At 53.8% G+C, this 19,081-nt stretch overlaps 1 protein-coding gene across 1 annotated transcript in view; it reads left to right on the plus strand.

Annotated features, from left to right (window-relative positions):
- The window catches only part of DLGAP2 (DLG associated protein 2), a 30,821-nt gene extending 13,131 nt beyond the window's left edge, over positions 1-17,690 (plus strand). The window contains exons 4-11 of the mRNA XM_040966751.1: positions 782-1,001; positions 3,345-3,682; positions 4,137-4,178; positions 6,703-6,788; positions 7,806-8,221; positions 15,920-16,011; positions 17,056-17,208; positions 17,472-17,690. Of these exons, the coding sequence (XP_040822685.1) occupies positions 782-1,001; positions 3,345-3,682; positions 4,137-4,178; positions 6,703-6,788; positions 7,806-8,221; positions 15,920-16,011; positions 17,056-17,208; positions 17,472-17,690 (1,566 nt within the window). The remainder of the gene's footprint in view (positions 1-781; positions 1,002-3,344; positions 3,683-4,136; positions 4,179-6,702; positions 6,789-7,805; positions 8,222-15,919; positions 16,012-17,055; positions 17,209-17,471) is intronic.
- Positions 17,691-19,081: the final 1,391 nt, after the last annotated feature.

Consider the following 19,081-nt stretch of genomic DNA (forward strand, 5'->3'; position numbering starts at 1 on the left):
CACACTAGGACTGAGTCAGCCTGCACAGTGCTGAGTCAGCATTCTTTGAGGACACCTCCCCATCACACACTAGGACTGAGTCAGCCTGCACAGTGCTGAGTCAGCACTCCCTGAGGATATCTCACCCTCACACACTAGGACTGAGTCAGCCTGCACAGTACTGAGTCAGCACTCCCTGAGCACACCTCAACCTCACTCACTAGAAGGCCTGAGTCAGCCTGTACAGTGCTGAGTCAGCACTCCCTGAGGGCACCTCACCCTCACCCTTACTAGAAGGCCTGAGTCAGCCTGTACAGTGCTGAGTCAGCACTCCCTGAGCACACCTCACCCTCACTCACTAGAAGGCCTGAGTCAGCCTGCACAGTGCTGAGTCAGCACTCCCTGAGCACATCTCACCCTCACATACTGGGAAGGACTTAGCATACAAAGTCCCAGCCAAGGCCCTTTGCTCTGTGGACTATGTATCCCTGAAAGCCCTAGCCCCTGGCCACTGCCCCTGAAACCTCCTGCATTCAGGTCTGCCCTGATCTCTACAAAGTCCCCAGCTATTGGTGCTGCTGCCAGTGGATCCAGGTAGACAACCGACTTTGGGGGGAAGTGATAGATGGCTTCTGACCCAGGACAGGTGTGACCACCTCATTCCCAGAGATGGCCATGATGACATCTGATCCAGACATGGTCTTCTAACCCGGGGTTTGGCTGTGACGACCTAACCCTCTGACCCCGGACACGGCCATGAGGGCCCTGTGGGGCCACCCTCAGCTATGCCATTCTTTTGCAGATGAGTGAGGCTGAGGTGAACGGGCAGTTCGAGTCAGTCTGTGAATCGGTCTTCAGCGAGGCTGAGACTCAGGCCATGGATGCCCTGGACCTCCCTGGCTGCTTTCGCACCAGGAGCCACAGCTACCTGCGCGCCATCCAGGCTGGCTACGCCCAGGACGACGAGTGTGTCCCCGTGCTCACACCCTCCGACATGGCCTCAGGCATCAGGCCCACCACGGGTGAGGCCCAGGGAGTGGGAAGCACCGTGGTCAGCTTCACTGCGCCCTATTGCTGAGCACTCTGATCCCGGTCACCTGGGCAAGGTGCTTTGGAGCTAGCCCTTCCGCCTCCCTTCCTTTTCCCAGGGTGGCATCCATTGCCCACTGAGGGATACCAGTAACCACTGTAGCCAGAGCAAACCAGTCCTGGCAGGAACTGGTGCAACAGCTGCTACTGCTGGAGTGGCTGCTTCTGGCACAGTGAATGGACCCACTCAGGTGGCCAGCGTGGATGTCCCCGCGGGTGAGAGCTTAGCGGTCATGCACGTGAGAGGGGCTGGTGTCTGTATAGCGGGGTTGCCTTTTTCCCCTTGTGTCTTCCCTCAGATGTGGCCAATTCTGGTTCTCGATGTTGGAGGTGCCCGGGGGATCCTGGCCAAGAGGAAACAGCTAGCGGGAGGATGATGGGGCATAGGAAGCCAGGATGCCCTATCATCCAGGCTGCCATTAGATTGATTGTGTTGTGTCATGGCTTCAGATACACAGTTTTAGGAAGCCACAGAGGACAGGGGGCCCACAGTGCATGGGGCAGATAAGGCTGGGCTCCTGGGCATGTATGGTCAGCCATTGCTGGACCTGGGTGGTTCCCTCAGGAGTCTCATTACTACATCTTCTTATAATATAGTCAGGGTGATCACTCATACTCTGCCGCCCATAGTTACCCCAAAGGTCAGACACAGGGCAAAAGCACTGCCCCAAAGTGCCCAGGATCTGCTGAGTGCCAAGTAGGAGCCAGAGGCTGGTCAGAGTCCTGGTGACCCATGACAAGGACAAGAGGCTGGCCAGGGTCAGGTGACCCATGACAGGGACAAGAGGCTGGTGGGAGTCTGAGTGACCCGTGACAGGGACAAGAGGCTTGTTGGGGGTCCTTGGTGACCTGTGATGGAGACAAGAGGCTTGTCGGGGTCCTTGGTGACCTGTGATGGAGACAAGAGGCTTGTCAGGGTCCTAATGACCCGTGACGGGGGACAAGAGGCTGGTTGGGGTCCTAGTGACCCATGATGAGGGCTAAGAGGCTGGTCAAGGTCCTGATGACCCATGACAGGGACAAGAGGCTGGATAGGGTCCTTGGTGATCCATGACGGGAACAAGAGGCTAGTCAGGATCCTGATGACACATGACAGGGGATAAGAGACTGGCCAGGGTCCGGATGACCCATGACAGGGACAGGAGGCTGGTTGGGTTCCTTGGGCCACATGCAGTTCCTGCTTCCATGGTGCCACCATGTGGCAGGGAGCAAGCCCCAAGGTATGCCATGGGTTTAGCGAACATGGTTGCTGATCAGCAGTGTGGTGAGAACAGAGGCCACAGGTGTCTGACACAGAGGAGGGGTGGGTTGTTGACGTTGATGAGGTGCTCCAGGAGCTTGTGGGAGGTGTATACCTCCAGAGGTGAGGCGTGTCAGTTTTATCTCCTGCAGGCTTCCCATGAGCCCCTGCGGTACTGTGGGTCAGTTCACAGTGCCCTACAGTGCAGATCAGATGATCCACATGGCCTCCCAAGGGCTCCCTGTGGTAGAGCAAGACGTTCTTCTTATAGCCCTGCTGGATGGAGCATTGTTCAGCCTTAGGGGTTCAGTATGTTGTCAATCTTGCATAACCAAAATAGCAATGGCAAAATAATTAGAATGATGTTAACAACTGGTATTTGAAATCCTGCAGACCTTGCTATATGTTCATTCATCTGTTAGTCTGCTGTTTCTAGAGAGGAAGAGGGGGATAGAGAGGTGTGCCAGCTGCTGGTTTACTCCCCAAATGGCCACAACAGCCAGACTGGACCAAGCTGAAGCCAGGAGCCTAAAGCTGCATCCAGGTCTCCCATGTGGCTGAATGTATGCATGCTCATTGTACAGAACTAAGATGCATTGGACCTGAACCACCACCTGTGGCCTACCAGGGAGTGAAGATCAAGGGGAAAGGTCAGGATCAGAGCCAAGTGAGCCCTGGGCACTTGGGCCTGGGCTCTGGGGTCCTAACTGCTCAGCTGGCCACACCCTGCAGGTTCCACTAGCGAGATCGCATCACCATTGTGTCTTGTGATTCAGGGTCCTGTCTGCCTTGGCCCGAGGGGAGGCGGGTGACACAGCATGCCTTTGCAGGGATCTGAGCCCCACACTGTGTTCCAACAGCCCCAAGATGTTGGGAGGCACTACCACTCTGGCTGTCGCAGACCTACATGGGTAGCCCCTGAGTGGGTCTGGCAGGCCAGGAACACACCTGCTGGCCACACGCTGACCCAGTCTCTGTCTCCCTGTTTTTCTCTCTTCCTCCCGCTCCCTCTCTTCTCTCTCCTACTCCCTCACAGCTGCCTCCTACGCCCATTACAAGAAGACACCCCCGCCTGTGCCACCACGCACCACCTCCAAGCCACTGATCTCCGTCACAGCCCAGAGCAGCACTGAGTCCACACAGGATGCCTACCAGGATGGCCGTGCCGCTAGACTGCCACCCTGGGCCCAGGATGGCCGTGGCCTGTATGGCTCCACAGACAGCCTGGACAGCAGCAAGGCTGTGAGCCTGGCCCTGGAGGCAGCTGCAGCCCAGCGTCATGCCACCGAGGGCCAGCGCACTGGGGACAAACCCACACCAGCCACCAAGGCTGAGGAGTTCCTCAGGAACCGGCGCTCATCCATCGGTGTCCAGGTAGCACAGGCTGTGCCCAGCCCAAGGCCATCACATCCCCACGCTCCTGGCCACAGCTGTTGCCAGGAAGCCCCACTTGTAGGCAGGGGTGGAGTAGGGTATCTCCAGCTGTCTGGGGGTGAGGTTCAGCTAAGGCTGGGGAGCCTCACACCCCTCAGGTGGGGGCCCCAAAGGTTGTGGGGAGGACAGAAGCGTGGCAGGGATGCCTGACAGCCAACCACTTGGTTCCCACTGGGCAGGCTTACAGCAGGTGCAGCCCAACAGGCTGACCCCAAGGCTGGCAGAGGCTGACAGGACGGTCCCACCCTGCCAAGCACCTCCATCAAAGTCACCCACCCCAACCCTTATCCCCACCCAACAGCTGCTGTCCCCTGGGAGGGCTGAGGGTTGCCTGCGGGTGCCATGGCTAGACCGTGGCCAGGGGCCCACATGGTGGCTTCGCTGTTTTGTTTAGGACTCTGAGTTCCCCGAGCCTCAGCCATCCCCAAGGTCAGATGTAAGTACCAGAGACTGCGGCCGCAAGAGACACTGTCACCCACCTCTGTCCCCTGAGAGCTCTTGTCCCGCAAGAGCAACCATCATCTGAGTGCTCAGCACCTTGAGTGCTCCCATCCCCACAAGCACTCCATCCTGAGTGCGCTCATCCCCCAAATGCTCTGATTACATTAGTGCTCTAATCCCCTATGTGTTTCTGTCACCCAAGCCATTCATCCCCTGAGTGCTCCCAGCCCCCAAATGCTCCCATCACCAGAGTGCACCAATCCCTTGAATGTTCCCATCATGTGAGTGCTCCTGTCCGAGCCCTCCTGTCCCTGAGTGCTCCCATCTTATGAGTGCTATTGTCCCTAAGTGCTCCTGTCTCCTGAGTGCTCCACTCCCTAAGTGCTCCCATTCCCACAAATGCTCCTATCCCTGAATGCTCCATCCCTGAGTGCTCTCATTCCACTGAGTCTCTCATTCCATTGTGTGCTTCCATCCCATGAGTGCTCCTATCCACTGAGTGCTCCCAATCCCCTAAGTACTCCTGTCCCTGAGTGCTCCCAATCCCCTGAGTGTTCCTGTCCCCTATGTGCTCCTGTCCCTGAGGGCTCTGATCTCTTAAGTGCTCCTGTCCCTGAGTGCTCCCATCCCTGGAGTGCTGGCATCCAAGGAGTGCTCCCATCCCCCATGTGTCAGTAACCCTGCTGGGGGCACCCATATGGACCACAGCGAGCCAGGTGCTGCCACCATGTGACCTGTGAGAGAGAGGGAGGAACACCTGTCCGGTCCAGGGCATTCAGTGCTGCTGTGACAAACAAAACACCCATGAAAATGGTCACACCAGGTTTCACTGCATACACCTCAGTCCCTATCCTGCCCCATTGCCTCACCTGGTCTCCTCACCGGGTCCCCTCACCTCAGAGTTCACCCTCACTCTGTCTCCTCACCTGAGAGTTCACCCCCACCTGGTCCTCTCACCTGGGCCATTCACCTGAGAGTTGACCCTCACCTGGTCCTTGCATTCTGTCCCCTCACCTGGTCCTTTCACCTCAGAGGTCACCCCCACCTGGTCCCCTCACCTGAGAGTTCACCCCCACCTGGTCCTCGCATTCTGTCCCCTCACCTGGCCCTCTCACCTGAGAGTTCACCCTCACTTGGTCCCCCAGTGATACTCTGGAGAAAGGCAGTTTTCATGCTCAGTGATGGCATCTCAATTTGGAGCTTCCTGATGCAAGATTTTTTTTTAAGATTTATTTTACTTGGAAAGTCAGAATTACAAAGAAAGGGGGAGGCTGCAAGAAAGATCTTTCAACTGCTGGTTCACTCCCCCAATAGCTGCAACAGCTGCAGCTGAACCAGTCTGAAGCCAGAAGCTTCTTCCAGGTATCCACATGGATGCAGGGTCCCAACACTTGACCGATCCTCCACTGCTTTCCCAGGTGATACACAGGGAGCTGGATGGGAAACAGAGCAGCCAAAACATGCACCATTGCCATATGGGATCCCAGTGTTGCAAGCGGAGGTATTAGCCTGTTGAGTCACCATGCAGGTCCCAGATATTTCTGGGACAGCGATGGCTCAGGGCATGCATGTGTCAATGGTTTGACCAGCCAGTGACTTCCGTGCTGAGGTGCCTGGCCAGGATCACTCCACACAGGCTGGGGCCACATGTTCCAGGGCCTCGGCAGGAAGCTCCCTGGAGTCCTTAACCCCTGGTCTAAGCTGATGTCCTGCTGCTCCCGACAACAGGCTGCCACATGTGGATGCAGGTGCTGCTGCATGCATGAGTGTGTATGGACAGAGGGGACACACGCAGACACCCACACACGTGTGGCTCTGTGGACACAAGGAACACCCCATACACACATGTGTGGCTCTGTGGATGTAGGAGACATCCCTCCACACACACGTGTGGCTCTGTGGATGCAGGGGACACCACACAGACACACATGTGACTCTGTGGACACAGGGAACACCATACACACATGTGGCTCTGTGGATGCAGGGAACACCGCAGACATGTGTGGCTCTGTGGACACAGGGGACACCCCCCACAGACACACATGTGTGGCTCTGTGGATGCAGGGGACACGCCCCACAGACACGTGTGTAATGTGTGTGCAGATCCTTATGTGTCTATGTGCAGGACACAGATGCGAACATGCTCACTGGTCATTCTTGAATCCCTATAAATCTGTGTGGCTGCAGCCGGGAGCGGGGTTCTATTAGACTGTATGTCTGGTTGTGTATTTGCGTTGTCTCATCGTGGGGCATGGTCAGGGTTTCGCTGTCCCAGAGCCCAGATCTGTCCAAGCTTAAGTCTGTGGTTCCGCCTGCACTTGTCTGTGTCCCTGATCCACATTATTCTGTGTAGCGGGATCCAGTGGGGTGCCCAAGAGCAAACCAAAGTGCAGCCTCCCCTTGTCTGTCAGCCCCATCCCCTTGTTAATTAGACAGATGCGTAGTCAGTCACAGCAATGGACAAGCCTGGCCAGCCCCAGCTGCTTCTACATGAGGTTCCATGTTCTGTGTTGCTGTAGGTGGAGACGGCTACTGACTCTGACACGGAGAGCCGTGGCCTGCGCGAGTTCCACTCGGTTGGGGTGCAAGTAGAAGATGAGAAACGGTAACTTGGCCCCCAGGCAGGAGCAGGCTGCCCTGCACTGCCAGCCCTCAGGGCCCAAACCTGGCCCTGTCATTCCACTGCAGAGTGACACTTCCTGGGCTGTGTGTCCACACAGACACAGAATCTTTGTTCCCAAAGCAGATGGTCAGAAACACATGGGTCCCACTGGAAGGGAAGGTTGTGGGAGCATCATGTACTGTTTACTTCCACAGGCCAAATGAGAGCAACTAATCCTGCACCCAGGTGCTGTGTCCTGGCAAGGGAGTCAGCATAGGGCTGACTTGGCATGGGCAAGCAAGGTCTTGTGTGTTGCTGGTGCAAACACAGGGAGAGCCTGTCCCCCAAGGGCATCAGTGTGCATCTGGCACAGACACCCTGGGAAGGAGGGTCCATCCTGGGCTCAGGAACTGGCTCTGCCTTCCGCCTCCATGATGGACACCAGCAGAGAGTGAAGACCCCCTGACTGAGCAGCTGCACACACAGCAGCTTGGGGCACCAGCCAGCTGTGCCTGGGATGTGTGGACACACAAAGACATGAACATGCACATACATGCAGACACACATGCACAACACAAATATGTAAGTGCAGAAATATAAAAGACATGCACAAAGATGCACAGACACATGCACACAGCATGCACATGTGTCACACAGCACCCACTCACCCGGTGTCCAGCTGCAAGGCTACCTCTGAGTCACGCGGCTCACACTCAGGTGCAGGATTAACCAGGACAGGGTTAGCTGCTCTCACTGGCCCACTGAGGAGGGCACATGCAGCTTCAAAGGAGCCGACTTTCCAACCCACTAGGTGCAAAAGCTTCCTTGAGCTGCACACAGACAACTTAGGGCTGCAGAGGACAGGGTATATGTGCCCATGGGGACTTGGGTGGATGAGCTCACTGTGTTTGCAGATCTGCTTGTTGCTCTGCGAAAGAAACCTTCCACAGGAAGGGTCGTCCCAGGGAGGCGCACAGGGTCTGTGCTGCGGGCGCGGGCAACCTGTCCCCTCCCCTGCAGGCACGGCCGCTTCAAGCGCTCCAACAGCGTCACAGCAGCAGTGCAGGCCGACCTGGAGCTCGAGGGCTTCCCGGGCCAGGTGCCCACGGAGGACAAGGGGCTGCAGTTCGGTTCATCCTTCCAACGGCACTCGGAACCCAGCACGCCCACACAGTATGGAGCGCTGCGTACTGTGCGCACCCAGGGACTCTTCAGCTACCGGGAGGACTATCGCACGCAGGCAGACGCAGCCGCTATGCCACCTGCCGACCCCTGGTTGGAGCCCTCGCTGGAGCCTGCAGACAGCGGGCGGATGTCCCCGTGCAGGCGTGACGGCTCGTGGTTCCTGAAGCTGCTGCACTCGGAGACCACGCGAATGGAGGGCTGGCGCCAGGAGATGGAGCGCGAGGCAGAGGACAAGGACCTAGCGGAGGAGAGTAAGTTTAGAGAGTGGCGGGCCGAGGGAGGGTGGGGCGAGTAGGCGGACTCAAGGCGCAGCTTCCAAACTGTCCGTTCTTCTGCGTCCTGGCTGACACCTGACCAAGCAGGCCCCTGATGGGCACCCAGGACAGCCCTGAGCTGCACCTGTACCTGGCTGGACTGCACTGGCTCACACAGGTCTCTGCCCCTCAGTGAGGAAGGACAACCCTTCCGGTCCCCGGCAGGAGCCCTACTCGTTCTGCCTTTGCTGGGAAGACACCTCTCTAGTCTGTGGGAACCTCAGGTGGGGAGGGCTCCTCCCCCGGTGACATGGCTCAGGCCTTGCAGGGTTGTTCCTTGAACCCCAGAGCCCACGGCAGCAGAGCCTGGTCCCTCTGTGGCTGTGTCTCCCATGTCCTCACGTGCTGCCATGTCCCCCACCTCTGCGCACATTTCATTCTGACTCCATTTGGCTGTGGTTCTCACTTGGGGCCCAGAGATGCTGCCTAAATGGCCAGAGCCTCCCATGGTCATCAGGCATTAGAGGTAAACCTGAGGGGGACATGTCAGAACACTGTCGTGAACCTACATGGTCCACATCACTGACACCATGGTACAGCATCTCCATGGCCTTAGCGTGTAGGTATGAACATGGCCTTGGTGTGCACAGCATCTCCCTGGCTTTACTGTGTGGGTATGAACATGGCCTTGGCATGCACAGCATCTCCCTGGCTTTAGTGTGTGGGTATGAACATGGCCTTGGCGTGCACAGCATCTCCATGGCCTTAGCGTGTAGGTATGAACATCAGAGGTTTCAGCTTCCCTAAATGAATGATCACAGGTGATGTGTGCTGGGACCCTCAAATGCATGATGCTGTGCATGCCAAGGCCATGTCCATTTTGCACACAAGCTTGCTTTTGTTTATTTCAAAGGCAGCGTCAGAGGGCAGGAGTGGGAGTAGAGATCTTTCATCTGCTGGCTCACTGTCCTGATGGCCACAATGGCTGGTGCTGGCAAGGTGGAAACCCAGAGCTTCATTGGGGGCCTGGTTGTCTAGGATGTTGCCTACCAGGATGGCAGAGTGGGATAGGAAATTCACACACCCGGACCCCCGGAACTCCAGTGCTCCTCATGGCCAGGGCTAGGGGCAGCACGAGCACTACCCAGCCAGTCAGTGGCTAAGCTGGTCTTATTTTTCAAAATTTGATACTTTTATTTTTCTTAATACAATATTAATTAACAAATTAAACCACTTGTATTCCCTTCAAATCATTGAGAAAAACCTTAAACAGCAAGAGAAAAATGAAACAAAGGAATTATGTAGACAGCCCAGAAGAAACAAATTCTTGTCAATAGCTAATTTTAACTTGATTAATAATAAGATACAACATCAAAATATATTCTTAAATCATCTCCCATATTTCCCAACAATTAATAAATTTTAATAAAATAATGTCATATTGCTAAGAAGAGCTGACTAAAGTTTATTTTTTAAGAAAAGCAAGTATTACATATGTACTTAACATTTTAAAATACTAACAAGAACTGAAAAAGTTGCATTTCCAGAAATGTTAATAGTTTTATACACACATATTCGTGTGAATTCATATCAGACATACATGTTCATATGTGCATATGCATTAGTTTAAAATGTATCATATGTATAAAGAAAGCATAAAGAATGAAGTGAATCAAAACTTGACTCTAAGTAATTTCTACAACATGGATTGCCTTAAAAACTGCAAGAGGAAAAAGCCTATTCAAATGAACAATTTTTTATTTATATTTCTTTTTTCATTTATTTTTATTATTATGATTTTATGATACAGTTCCATAGGCCCTGGGATTTCCCTTTTCCCCTCCCCAACTTCCTCCCCCTCACTGAGTTCCCCTATATCATTACTATAGTATAGTTCTTCATACATAGTCATATGTCCATCCATTGCAGGCATGGACAATGGCAGAGTCCAGCACCCTATTGTCAAGATTTAGTAAACATTGGAAAAAATTGGGAGTCAATCTTTGTCTGGAAGTAGAGATGCATACTGCTTTATATCCTCACATCTGAATATGATAGTCTCCATTACACAGTTACTATACATCTCCTTAAATGAAAAGCCACAAAACAAAATAAACAGCAGGAAGAAAAAAAAAGAAATGAACAACATGATGAAATTAAATAACATGCTACTGAATGACTAATGTGTCGCTCAAGAAATGAAAATCAAGAGCCTTCTTGAAGAAAATGATGCTACTGTAATATCTGTGAATCGTTGAAGAATTTAACCAGAAGAAAGTGTTTTGAAGAGATGAAACTAACAAAAAAAATCCAAATCCATGAGATACAGTTTCTGCTGATCTTTGTTGGTGAAATGTGTCTCCTGTGGGCAACAAATTGTTTTTAAATCCAGTCTACTAACCTATAATGTTTGATTGATGTTTAAACCATACACATTCAGGGTTAATATGAATGGGTGCTAATTTGGTCCTGTCATTTTAGCAATGGATTGTTCATTGATTTAGTCTTCTGTTGGTATTTTACTGGGATGTTCTTCACACTTGCCTTTGGTTTTGGTGGGCGCTGCTCCTCTTCTCTGTCGAGAGAACATCTTGAAGTATCCTTTGTAAAGCAGGTTTGGAAGAGGCAAGTTCTTTAACTTTTCTTTACTGTGGAAGAATTTTATTTCATTTTCAAAGACAAAGTAAACTTTTGCTGGGCACATTACCCTGGGCTGACGAGTTTTTGCTTTTAGAATCTGGAATATGTCACTCCATTCTCTTCTTGCCTGTAGAGTTTCCTGTGAGAGATCTCCTGTGAGTTTAATTGGCATTCCTTTATATGTCAGTTGACTTTTTTTCACGTGCATGTTTAAGGCTCTTTTCCTTATGTTAGATTGAAGAGAGCTTGATGATTATGTGTCACTTTTGGTCAAGCCTGCTGGGAGTTCTGTGCCCCTCCTGGATGTTGTTTCCCCAATTCTTTCTGTAGATTAGGGAAATTTTCCCTTATTATTTCATTAAATACATTTGTAAATCCAGCTTCTTTTTCTGCACTTGCTGGGACTCCCATAACTCTTCTGTTTGGCCTTTTAATAGTGTCTTTCAATTCTTGAATATTTTTTTGGCCTGATCCAGGTCTGCTTCCAGCTTTTTGTTTGTTTCCTCTTGGTAACAGGAAATATCTTCTAATTTTGAAATTCTCTCTTTTGCCTCCTTCATTCTATTTTGGAGACTCTCCACTGTACTTTTAATTTTCTCCACTGTATTCTTCATTTCTGATATATCAGCTTTCATTTGATTTATAACAAGTGTTTTGAATTCTATATCCCCCTTTTTCTTGATGTCTTCCTCAGTTAACCCTGGGGTTGGCAAAGCATTTTGCTCCTTTGCTGGGAGTCTTCAGTAACAGTCACTGTGTCTCTGTCTCTTCTTTTGCTCTTGGTCATTGTACTTGGGGCAGGTTCTTTTAAGCCGTGTCACCCACAGGCTTACAGTTCGATTTTACTTATTGCAATTGGTACACAGCTCTTTGTTTGTAGTCAATTGTTCCACTCCCTCCAGAGAGTTCCAGGTCTGGGTTCTTATGTTAGATTTCCACCATGGTCTCTGTAGTCCCAGCTCTTGGGTCACTAGTCTCCACCTCCTATGACACTGTGCTGAGGCTGCACCGTTGTCTGTACAGCCTTTTCCCCACTTCTGGTTAGAGCAGGTCCCAGGATTAGGGAGACATCAGGTGTCCTATATAGCTAGGTTATTGGTGGTGTTGATCTTGCCGGAACCTGATGGCTATTAGATCTGAGGGTCACATGGACCTATTTTGACCAGTACGATGCCCCACAGTCTGTATTATTTTTCTGTGGTACCAGTGCAATGCAATGATCTTTGTGAGTTTGCACCAGCTCAGTGCATGTGCAGCTCACTGTCCCCCCTCCCACCACCCTGCCTGCAGTGTTTGCCACACTGTAAGAAATGGTGCCTGATGTGCCACTACTAGAGTTCTTGATCTGCTGGCCCTTAGGTCTGAGGGCTACTCAGACTTGTCTTGGATGAAACCTGTTGCATACTACGTGTTGCAGTTCACTGAGACAGAAGTGAGGTCACTCCAGTGCAGTATATGCACATTCCTGCTCCCTAGACTTTGCCTCCTTTAACGAAATGGCACCTAATTAATTCAGCTCTAGGAGGTGGGCTGGGCTGTGTTATTCACCCTGTTCCTGCACTGCCTGCCTGGGACTTGCTGCTCTGTCTCTGGTCCTGGTCAAATCAAACAGACCAGCAGGACGGGCAGTTCTTTGTCTGGGTTCACCTCTGGAGCTCCTGGGTAATGTCCTTTCCCACCTAATTACTGGCCGCTGGTGGAATTCAGATCACTGTTCGCTGAATGCCGTTGGGGTATTGGTCACTGCAACACCACTCCATTGTTTTTGCTGCTTTCCTGTGTCTGTCAGTCTCCAGGTACCCCTCTGCTGTTGTTCTGTCCTCTCCTATTTCCTGGATTATGCACTCTCTTCTTCACACAGGCTAATATTTCTCTGTCTGTTTAAATATGTCCTTACCCTATTCTGCCATCTTGATTCTCTCCTAAGTGGGTCTTTATAGTGAATCCCAAGGGCAGGCGAGGGAGGCAGGGCTGTTCTTGACAGCATGGACAACTACGTGACAGACATTGCTGCCTGCTCTGTTGAGTTGATGTTTGGGATCATTCCTAGCTAGTCAGCTTTGGGTTCTAGTAATAGATTGGGCTCTAGGAGCAGATTCAGGGTTAGGCATTAGAGCACTTTTCAAAATAAAGATTAAAGGAAGTGCTTGCTAAAACAAAACTCCCAAGTTCTGAATATTCCAAATCCAATTCCATGAAATAGTTTTTGCCCAAACTCTCAGTTTTTTGGCCACAATTTCCTGAGTTAATTGAAAAAGCTTGCAGCATTCAGTTGTCGTGGTTACTAAAAGCAAGTGCCCGGCTCAGCATTGGTTTGTGCACAAGAACATGCATGCAGGCCCCGATTCATGTATGTGAGTCACCACATCCAGGCGTTTGTAAGCCGTAATTGGCCTGGCGCGTTTGGACCTTCCAAGTCAGGTGAGAACAAGAGGGAAGGACACAGATCCTGAACCCAAATGGCATATTTTCTGGAACAAGAACGTGCTAACGGAAACCCCCACAGGTTAGCTGACTTAAGCCCCTGAGAAGACCCACTTCTGAGGGGCAGGGCTGTGGCACTGGCCCCCGAAGCCCTATCTGGTGTGGGCATCACCACTGTGGACAATCCCTTGGAGAAGAACAGGGCAGCCCAGATGGCCCCACATTTGGCACTGTGAACCAAGCACCACATGGGCCAGATTGAGACCTGCCTGGGCATGCACCTGGACCAGGACTTCCAAGAGCTGACAGAGCGCTGGAGAGAGAAATGGGAAACTTCTGGGCAGAACAGCTGGTGGACAGTGGAGTGGAACAGTGGAGCAGGACATGGTTGAACTGCATGGCCGTGCGGCATGCAGGACACGGCCAGCGAGGGGGTTTTCTGCACTCATAGCCAAGGGAAACAAGTGCACAAACATGAGCTCAGGCAGGAAACTTGGAGCCTGAGACGTCTGAACTGGGGGGCTTCCAGGAACCAGGATCTGCCCACAGCAGGTTTGCTGTGGGGCTCCAGAGTAGCTATGAACGCTGTGACCACATCAATCACTGCAAAATCCATGGACTCACTTCAGAGCCTGAGGACCATCGTGCTGGGCCAGCATGCTATTGTGCAGCATGTGAAAGTGAAAATCAGGCAAGCCACTTGGGAAGTGAGGGGTGTCCTCGTGGGTGCCACCAGCCATGGGGATACCCTAACCACCTGCACCGAACTGAGAAGAGTAGCAGGTGGAAGAAGCAACTGACGCCCTGCAGTCACAACTCTGTCAGGGCCCTCCCTCTGGGCTTACCACCCACGTGCAGCACGTTGGTCCCCTGCTCGGTCCCGCCCTGGGACACCTGGCCCTATCGTTGCACCCACCATACTGATCATACACGGCTGACGGGAGGCTGTGGCAGAGTTTGAACTGCTTGGTTACCTTCTTGCTCAGCCCTCAACATATCTATCAGTCGTGTGTGGTCCAGGAAGCAACGTGACCACAGCAAGTCCCTGGCAGGGCCATCACGCACCTGTGGGATCCCATGGGGGTTGTCTTGACCCCCGGAACCTTGGCATCACTTCCGAGGATGGCCGTGTGTAAGTCCAGACCTGGAGGCAATGAACATGACTCTTGGATGTCACCACATGGTGATCACACATGAAAGGGGCTGGGCTTCTCAGGTGGTCATCTTATGGGTGCCAGGCCCTTCCTGACCTTTGCATCCAGGACCAACAACTTCCTCCCCACCAGCAGCACCGACTGGGCTGAGGGCAGGGGCACAGGTCACATAGCCAGGTCAGGAGAGGATTGGGGCACCCGAGGCTCCCCAACCAGCTCTGCCCCTAGGCCTCTCAGCCCAGGGGAGCTGGTGGGGACCCCAGAGACTGGACTCACCTGGACACCTGTACATGGTCACTCCTGCCCAGCAGAGCCCAGAGCAATGCCATGGACCCAGTGGAGGGGTACCTGGGCCAGCGGCAAGAGATGGCCAGCAGAGATGCCCTCCTACCCTCCCCAAGTGCTGCCAGTGGCAGGTAGACCAGGCCTGTCAACTGTAAGAAGTCACTGCATGGATAGGTGCTCCCACTCCCCTGCGTCCTTGTATAGTCTTCCATGTCCAGTCTAAAGCCAGAGCTGGTCCCAACTACCTTGGCATATTAAATCCGTCCCAAGGATACAACTGAAACATAGGGCTCCTCTCTGAATTTACTATCCCATTAGCCAAGATTCAAGACTCCTGAGTAAACGAACTTCTTACCAACCCATGATCTGCTCACTTGGAAACACATGCCTGGGCCGGTACAGGGGCACAGCATGCTAATCCTCTGTCCTGTGGCACTGGAATCCCAAATGGGCACCGGTTCATGTCCCAGCTGCTCCACTTCCCATCCAGCTTCCTGCTTGTGGTCTCAGAAAGCAGTCAAGAAAGACCCAAAGTCTTGAGACCTTGCACTTGCCTGGGACCCAGAAGAAGCTCCTGACTCCTGGCTTCAGATCAGTTCAGCTCTACAGCCATTTTGGAAGTGAACCAGTAGATGGAAGATCTTTCTCTTTCTGCAACTCTGCATTTCAAATAAATAAATGAAACTTTTTAAAGAAAAAGTATATGTCACAACAAAAAGCCAGGCATGGACGGGCATGGCCAGGGCAGCTTCGCGGAGGATGGCCTGCCAACAACCAGCTTAGATCCCAGCCCCTGCTCGGCTTCCAGGGCACCACATGAGCCCCCACACGGGACTCCATGGTGCACCAAGGCCCACACAGCTCAACCCCATGTGCCTTCCTGGAAATTGAGTAACAGGCATCTCAAAAGGCCACGGATACATGACAGAACCCAGGCCATACTGAGGCTGACCATAGCTTCCATTCTTGCAGCTTTCTTGGCTCCTAGCACCCACAGGAGACTGAGGCAGAGGCCATCCTGCAACCTGAGCTTTCCCCAGCAGAACGGCCCAGCGAGGGCTGCCCTGGGCTGGTGCTGGTTGCCTCTGACTATGGCCATGCCAGCCGAGTTGACCGTCATGTCAGCCTCGTCTGCTTGGGGAAGTTCCTCTCGGCATCTGCTCCTGGCCCTGACCTGTCTGTTTCTTCACAGTTCTCGGTAAGATCCGGAGCGCTGTGGGGAGTGCCCAGCTCCTCATGTCCCAGAAGTTTCAGCAGTTCTATTGGTTGTGCCAGCAGAACATGGTAAGTTCCCCATTAGCTTGCTGACCACCAGCCCACTGCCTAGCCTCACTGTGCCAGCCTGTCCAAGACAGCGACCAGGGCTGGGTGCATATAACAGAGCACATCTCAGTGCACATACATATGGAACAGTACACATCCCAGTGCACACATACATATGGAACAGCACTCATCCTGATGCACATACATGTGGGACAGCATACATCCCAGGGCAAACATACATGTGGGACAGCACACATCTCAGTGCACATACATATGGAACAGTACACATCCCAGTGCACACATACATGTGGAGCAGCACACATCCCGGTGCACACATACATGTGAGACAGCACACATCCTGGTGCATGCATACGTGTGGGACAGCACTCATCCTGATGCACATACATGTGGGACAGCACACATCCAAGTGCACACATATGTGTGGGACAGCATATACCCCAGTGCACACTTGTAGAACACACATCCCAGTACCCAAGCGTGGGACAGCACACATCCCGGGACACACACTTGTAGAACATGCATCCCAGTACACACACATGTGTGGAACAGCACATACCCCAGAACACATGTGTGTGTAGAATAGGGAACGGTGCCATTCCTGGAATGGGCAGGTCCCAGCCCCTGGCTCAGCAGTTCCCCCAGGGCAGAGCCACGGTTAAGCTGTATGTGGAAGCCCAGGGTTCCAGGTGGCTGGGGTGCCTCCGCTGGATTCCATGCAGAAGAGTGAGTGGAGGAGACACCATGTGCACTGGACGGTGAGGAGGCACCCCTGCCCCGGGGCTCGGTGCAGCAGGTACGGAGCGCGTGGCCGCCTCCTGGTGGCGCACGCCGTGCTGGGACCCAGGAGAGGCAAGGAGCTGGCCCTGAGCCCTACCCGTGTCTGCCCCGCTGGGGCCTGGGCCAGCAGCGCGCCAAACCCGCGGGCAAGTGCATTTGACCGCCTCATCCCACCCCAATACCTTGTACGGGAACAGCGAGCAGCTCTGCCACACGTGTGCAAACGCGGCTGCCCTGGACCCGCCCCGACCACCCATGTGTCCCTAGGACCCCAGCGCCATGCCGCGGCCCACGTCTCAGGACCTGGCCGGCTACTGGGACATGCTGCAGTTGTCCATTGAGGACGTCAGCCTCAAGTTTGACGAGCTGCAGCGGCTCAAACTCAACGACTGGAAGGTGGTGGAGTCGCCCGAGAGAAAGGTGAGGTGGCGCAGTGGTGGGAGGTCATGGGGTGTGGTCCTCTGCCCAGGGAGAGCCTGGGGGACTGGTGCCCGCATCCCAGCACCTTCGCACAGGCCAGGGGGATTCGAGGAAATGCGCCCCAGCCAGCCCACGGTCCTGCATCTCACGGGAAGCAGGTGCGGGGAGGTGAGGGGTCTGTGTCTTCCCCTGTCCCCTCCCGGCCCCTCACACTGACCTCACGCCCCGCTCCACGCTGACCCGCTCTCCCGCACCTCTTCCAGGAAGAGCGGAAGGTGCCCCCGCCTATACCAAAGAAGCCCCCCAAAGGGAAGCTCCCCATCACGCGGGAGAAGTCGCTGGACCTGCCCGACCGGCAGCGCCAGGAGGCCCGGCGGCGGCTGCTGGCGGCCAAGCGCGCCGCGTCCTTCCGCCAGAGCTCGGTGGGTGAGCGCGCCGACAGCATCGAGATCTACATCCCCGAGGCACAGACGCGGCTCTGAGCCGGACCCCGCCGGCGCCCACACCTTTTGTTACTCCCGTTTTTTATAATCTGCGTGAAGGACCAAGAATCACCGCTCCCGCGCTCACCAGATGGCAGGTGCTACAGCCGCAGGCGCGGGACCGAGGCCTGCGCCCCCGGACCCCCGAAGCCGAGAGGGACCGGCGGGCCCCTCTCCAGGGGCCCCTGGCCATGCGACGCGCACAGAGCTCAGCCGCGGTTTTTACTCCTTTGTAGCGCGCGGAATCCCGCCCCACACCTCCAGGCCTCACCACCGGGGTGCGTGCGGATCTCGTCTGCATCATCTCTGTCAGGCCTGCTGCTTCGCGATGGGAACTGAGACGCGTGACTGGCGTGGATCGTCCGATCCCGGGCGTGAACAGGGAGGAGCCCCCTACGGATGGGCTCCAGGGACGGGTCGTGGCCGGTCTCCCCCCCACCCCCCAGCAAGCACCTTGATTTCTGCCCGTGCCGCCCCTACAGCCCGCGCCGCCGCTCAGGAAGGGCCGCCCAGCCCGCAAGGCGCAGCGCCTCCCGCACCTCCCGCCGTGTGCGCCCAGTGCGGGCAGCCGGTGCAGCTGACGCATGTTTAGCTTCTTCAGAGTTATACTTTTTTAAAGTCTAGTAGTTACGACCCCTGTAAGAACAGACCCTTGTACATCAGCCTCGTATCCGGTATATATTTTACCAAACAGCCTTAAAACTTATTTGGAAGCAAAAATCAGTACGAATGTATATCCTTGAAAAATGCAAAAAAAAAAAAATTCCCGAAATATTCTTCTATAAAATAAATCCTATTCCCCGTGTTCAAAGCACTTTTCTACCTAAATAAACGTCCAAATCCAGAGCACTGGACAACAGTGACGCTTCTGCCGCATCGCTTCCGCCGTCAGGGGCAGGGTGAATGCTGGTCACATCCCTGGAGCCACGGGCACACACACAGGACTCAAGCCAGCACCTGACCACACACACCTGCACTCACACCTTACACATGCACACCCATCCACACACACTTGCTCACATAGGTCACACATGCACACGTGCACATACACATACCTGCCCATGCACACACCTGTATACATCTCACACATTCACATCTGCATACACACACCTCACACATGTACACCTGCCCATGCACACACGTCTGCCCCTACACACCTCCCAGGATGCACACAAGCCATCACTCAGCACACACTTGGTTGCTGAGGGTCTCAAATCCGCCAGGTCGGGGTCTGTTGCACACCCATCTTTCCTGGCCTCAGCGGTTCAGTATGAGTCTGCCAAGCCCCTGCCGAGCTGTCCCTGCCGTACGGCACATGGATCCTCCCCCAGGTGACCATTCATTGTAGGACACAGGCCACAGGCCGGGGTGCCTACATGTGTGTGGAGAGA

This window comes from Ochotona curzoniae, unplaced genomic scaffold, assembly GCF_017591425.1.
Source record: "Ochotona curzoniae isolate NIBS_2020 unplaced genomic scaffold, NIBS_Ocur_1.0 scaffold_4506, whole genome shotgun sequence".
NCBI classification, from domain to species: Eukaryota; Metazoa; Chordata; class Mammalia; order Lagomorpha; family Ochotonidae; genus Ochotona; species Ochotona curzoniae.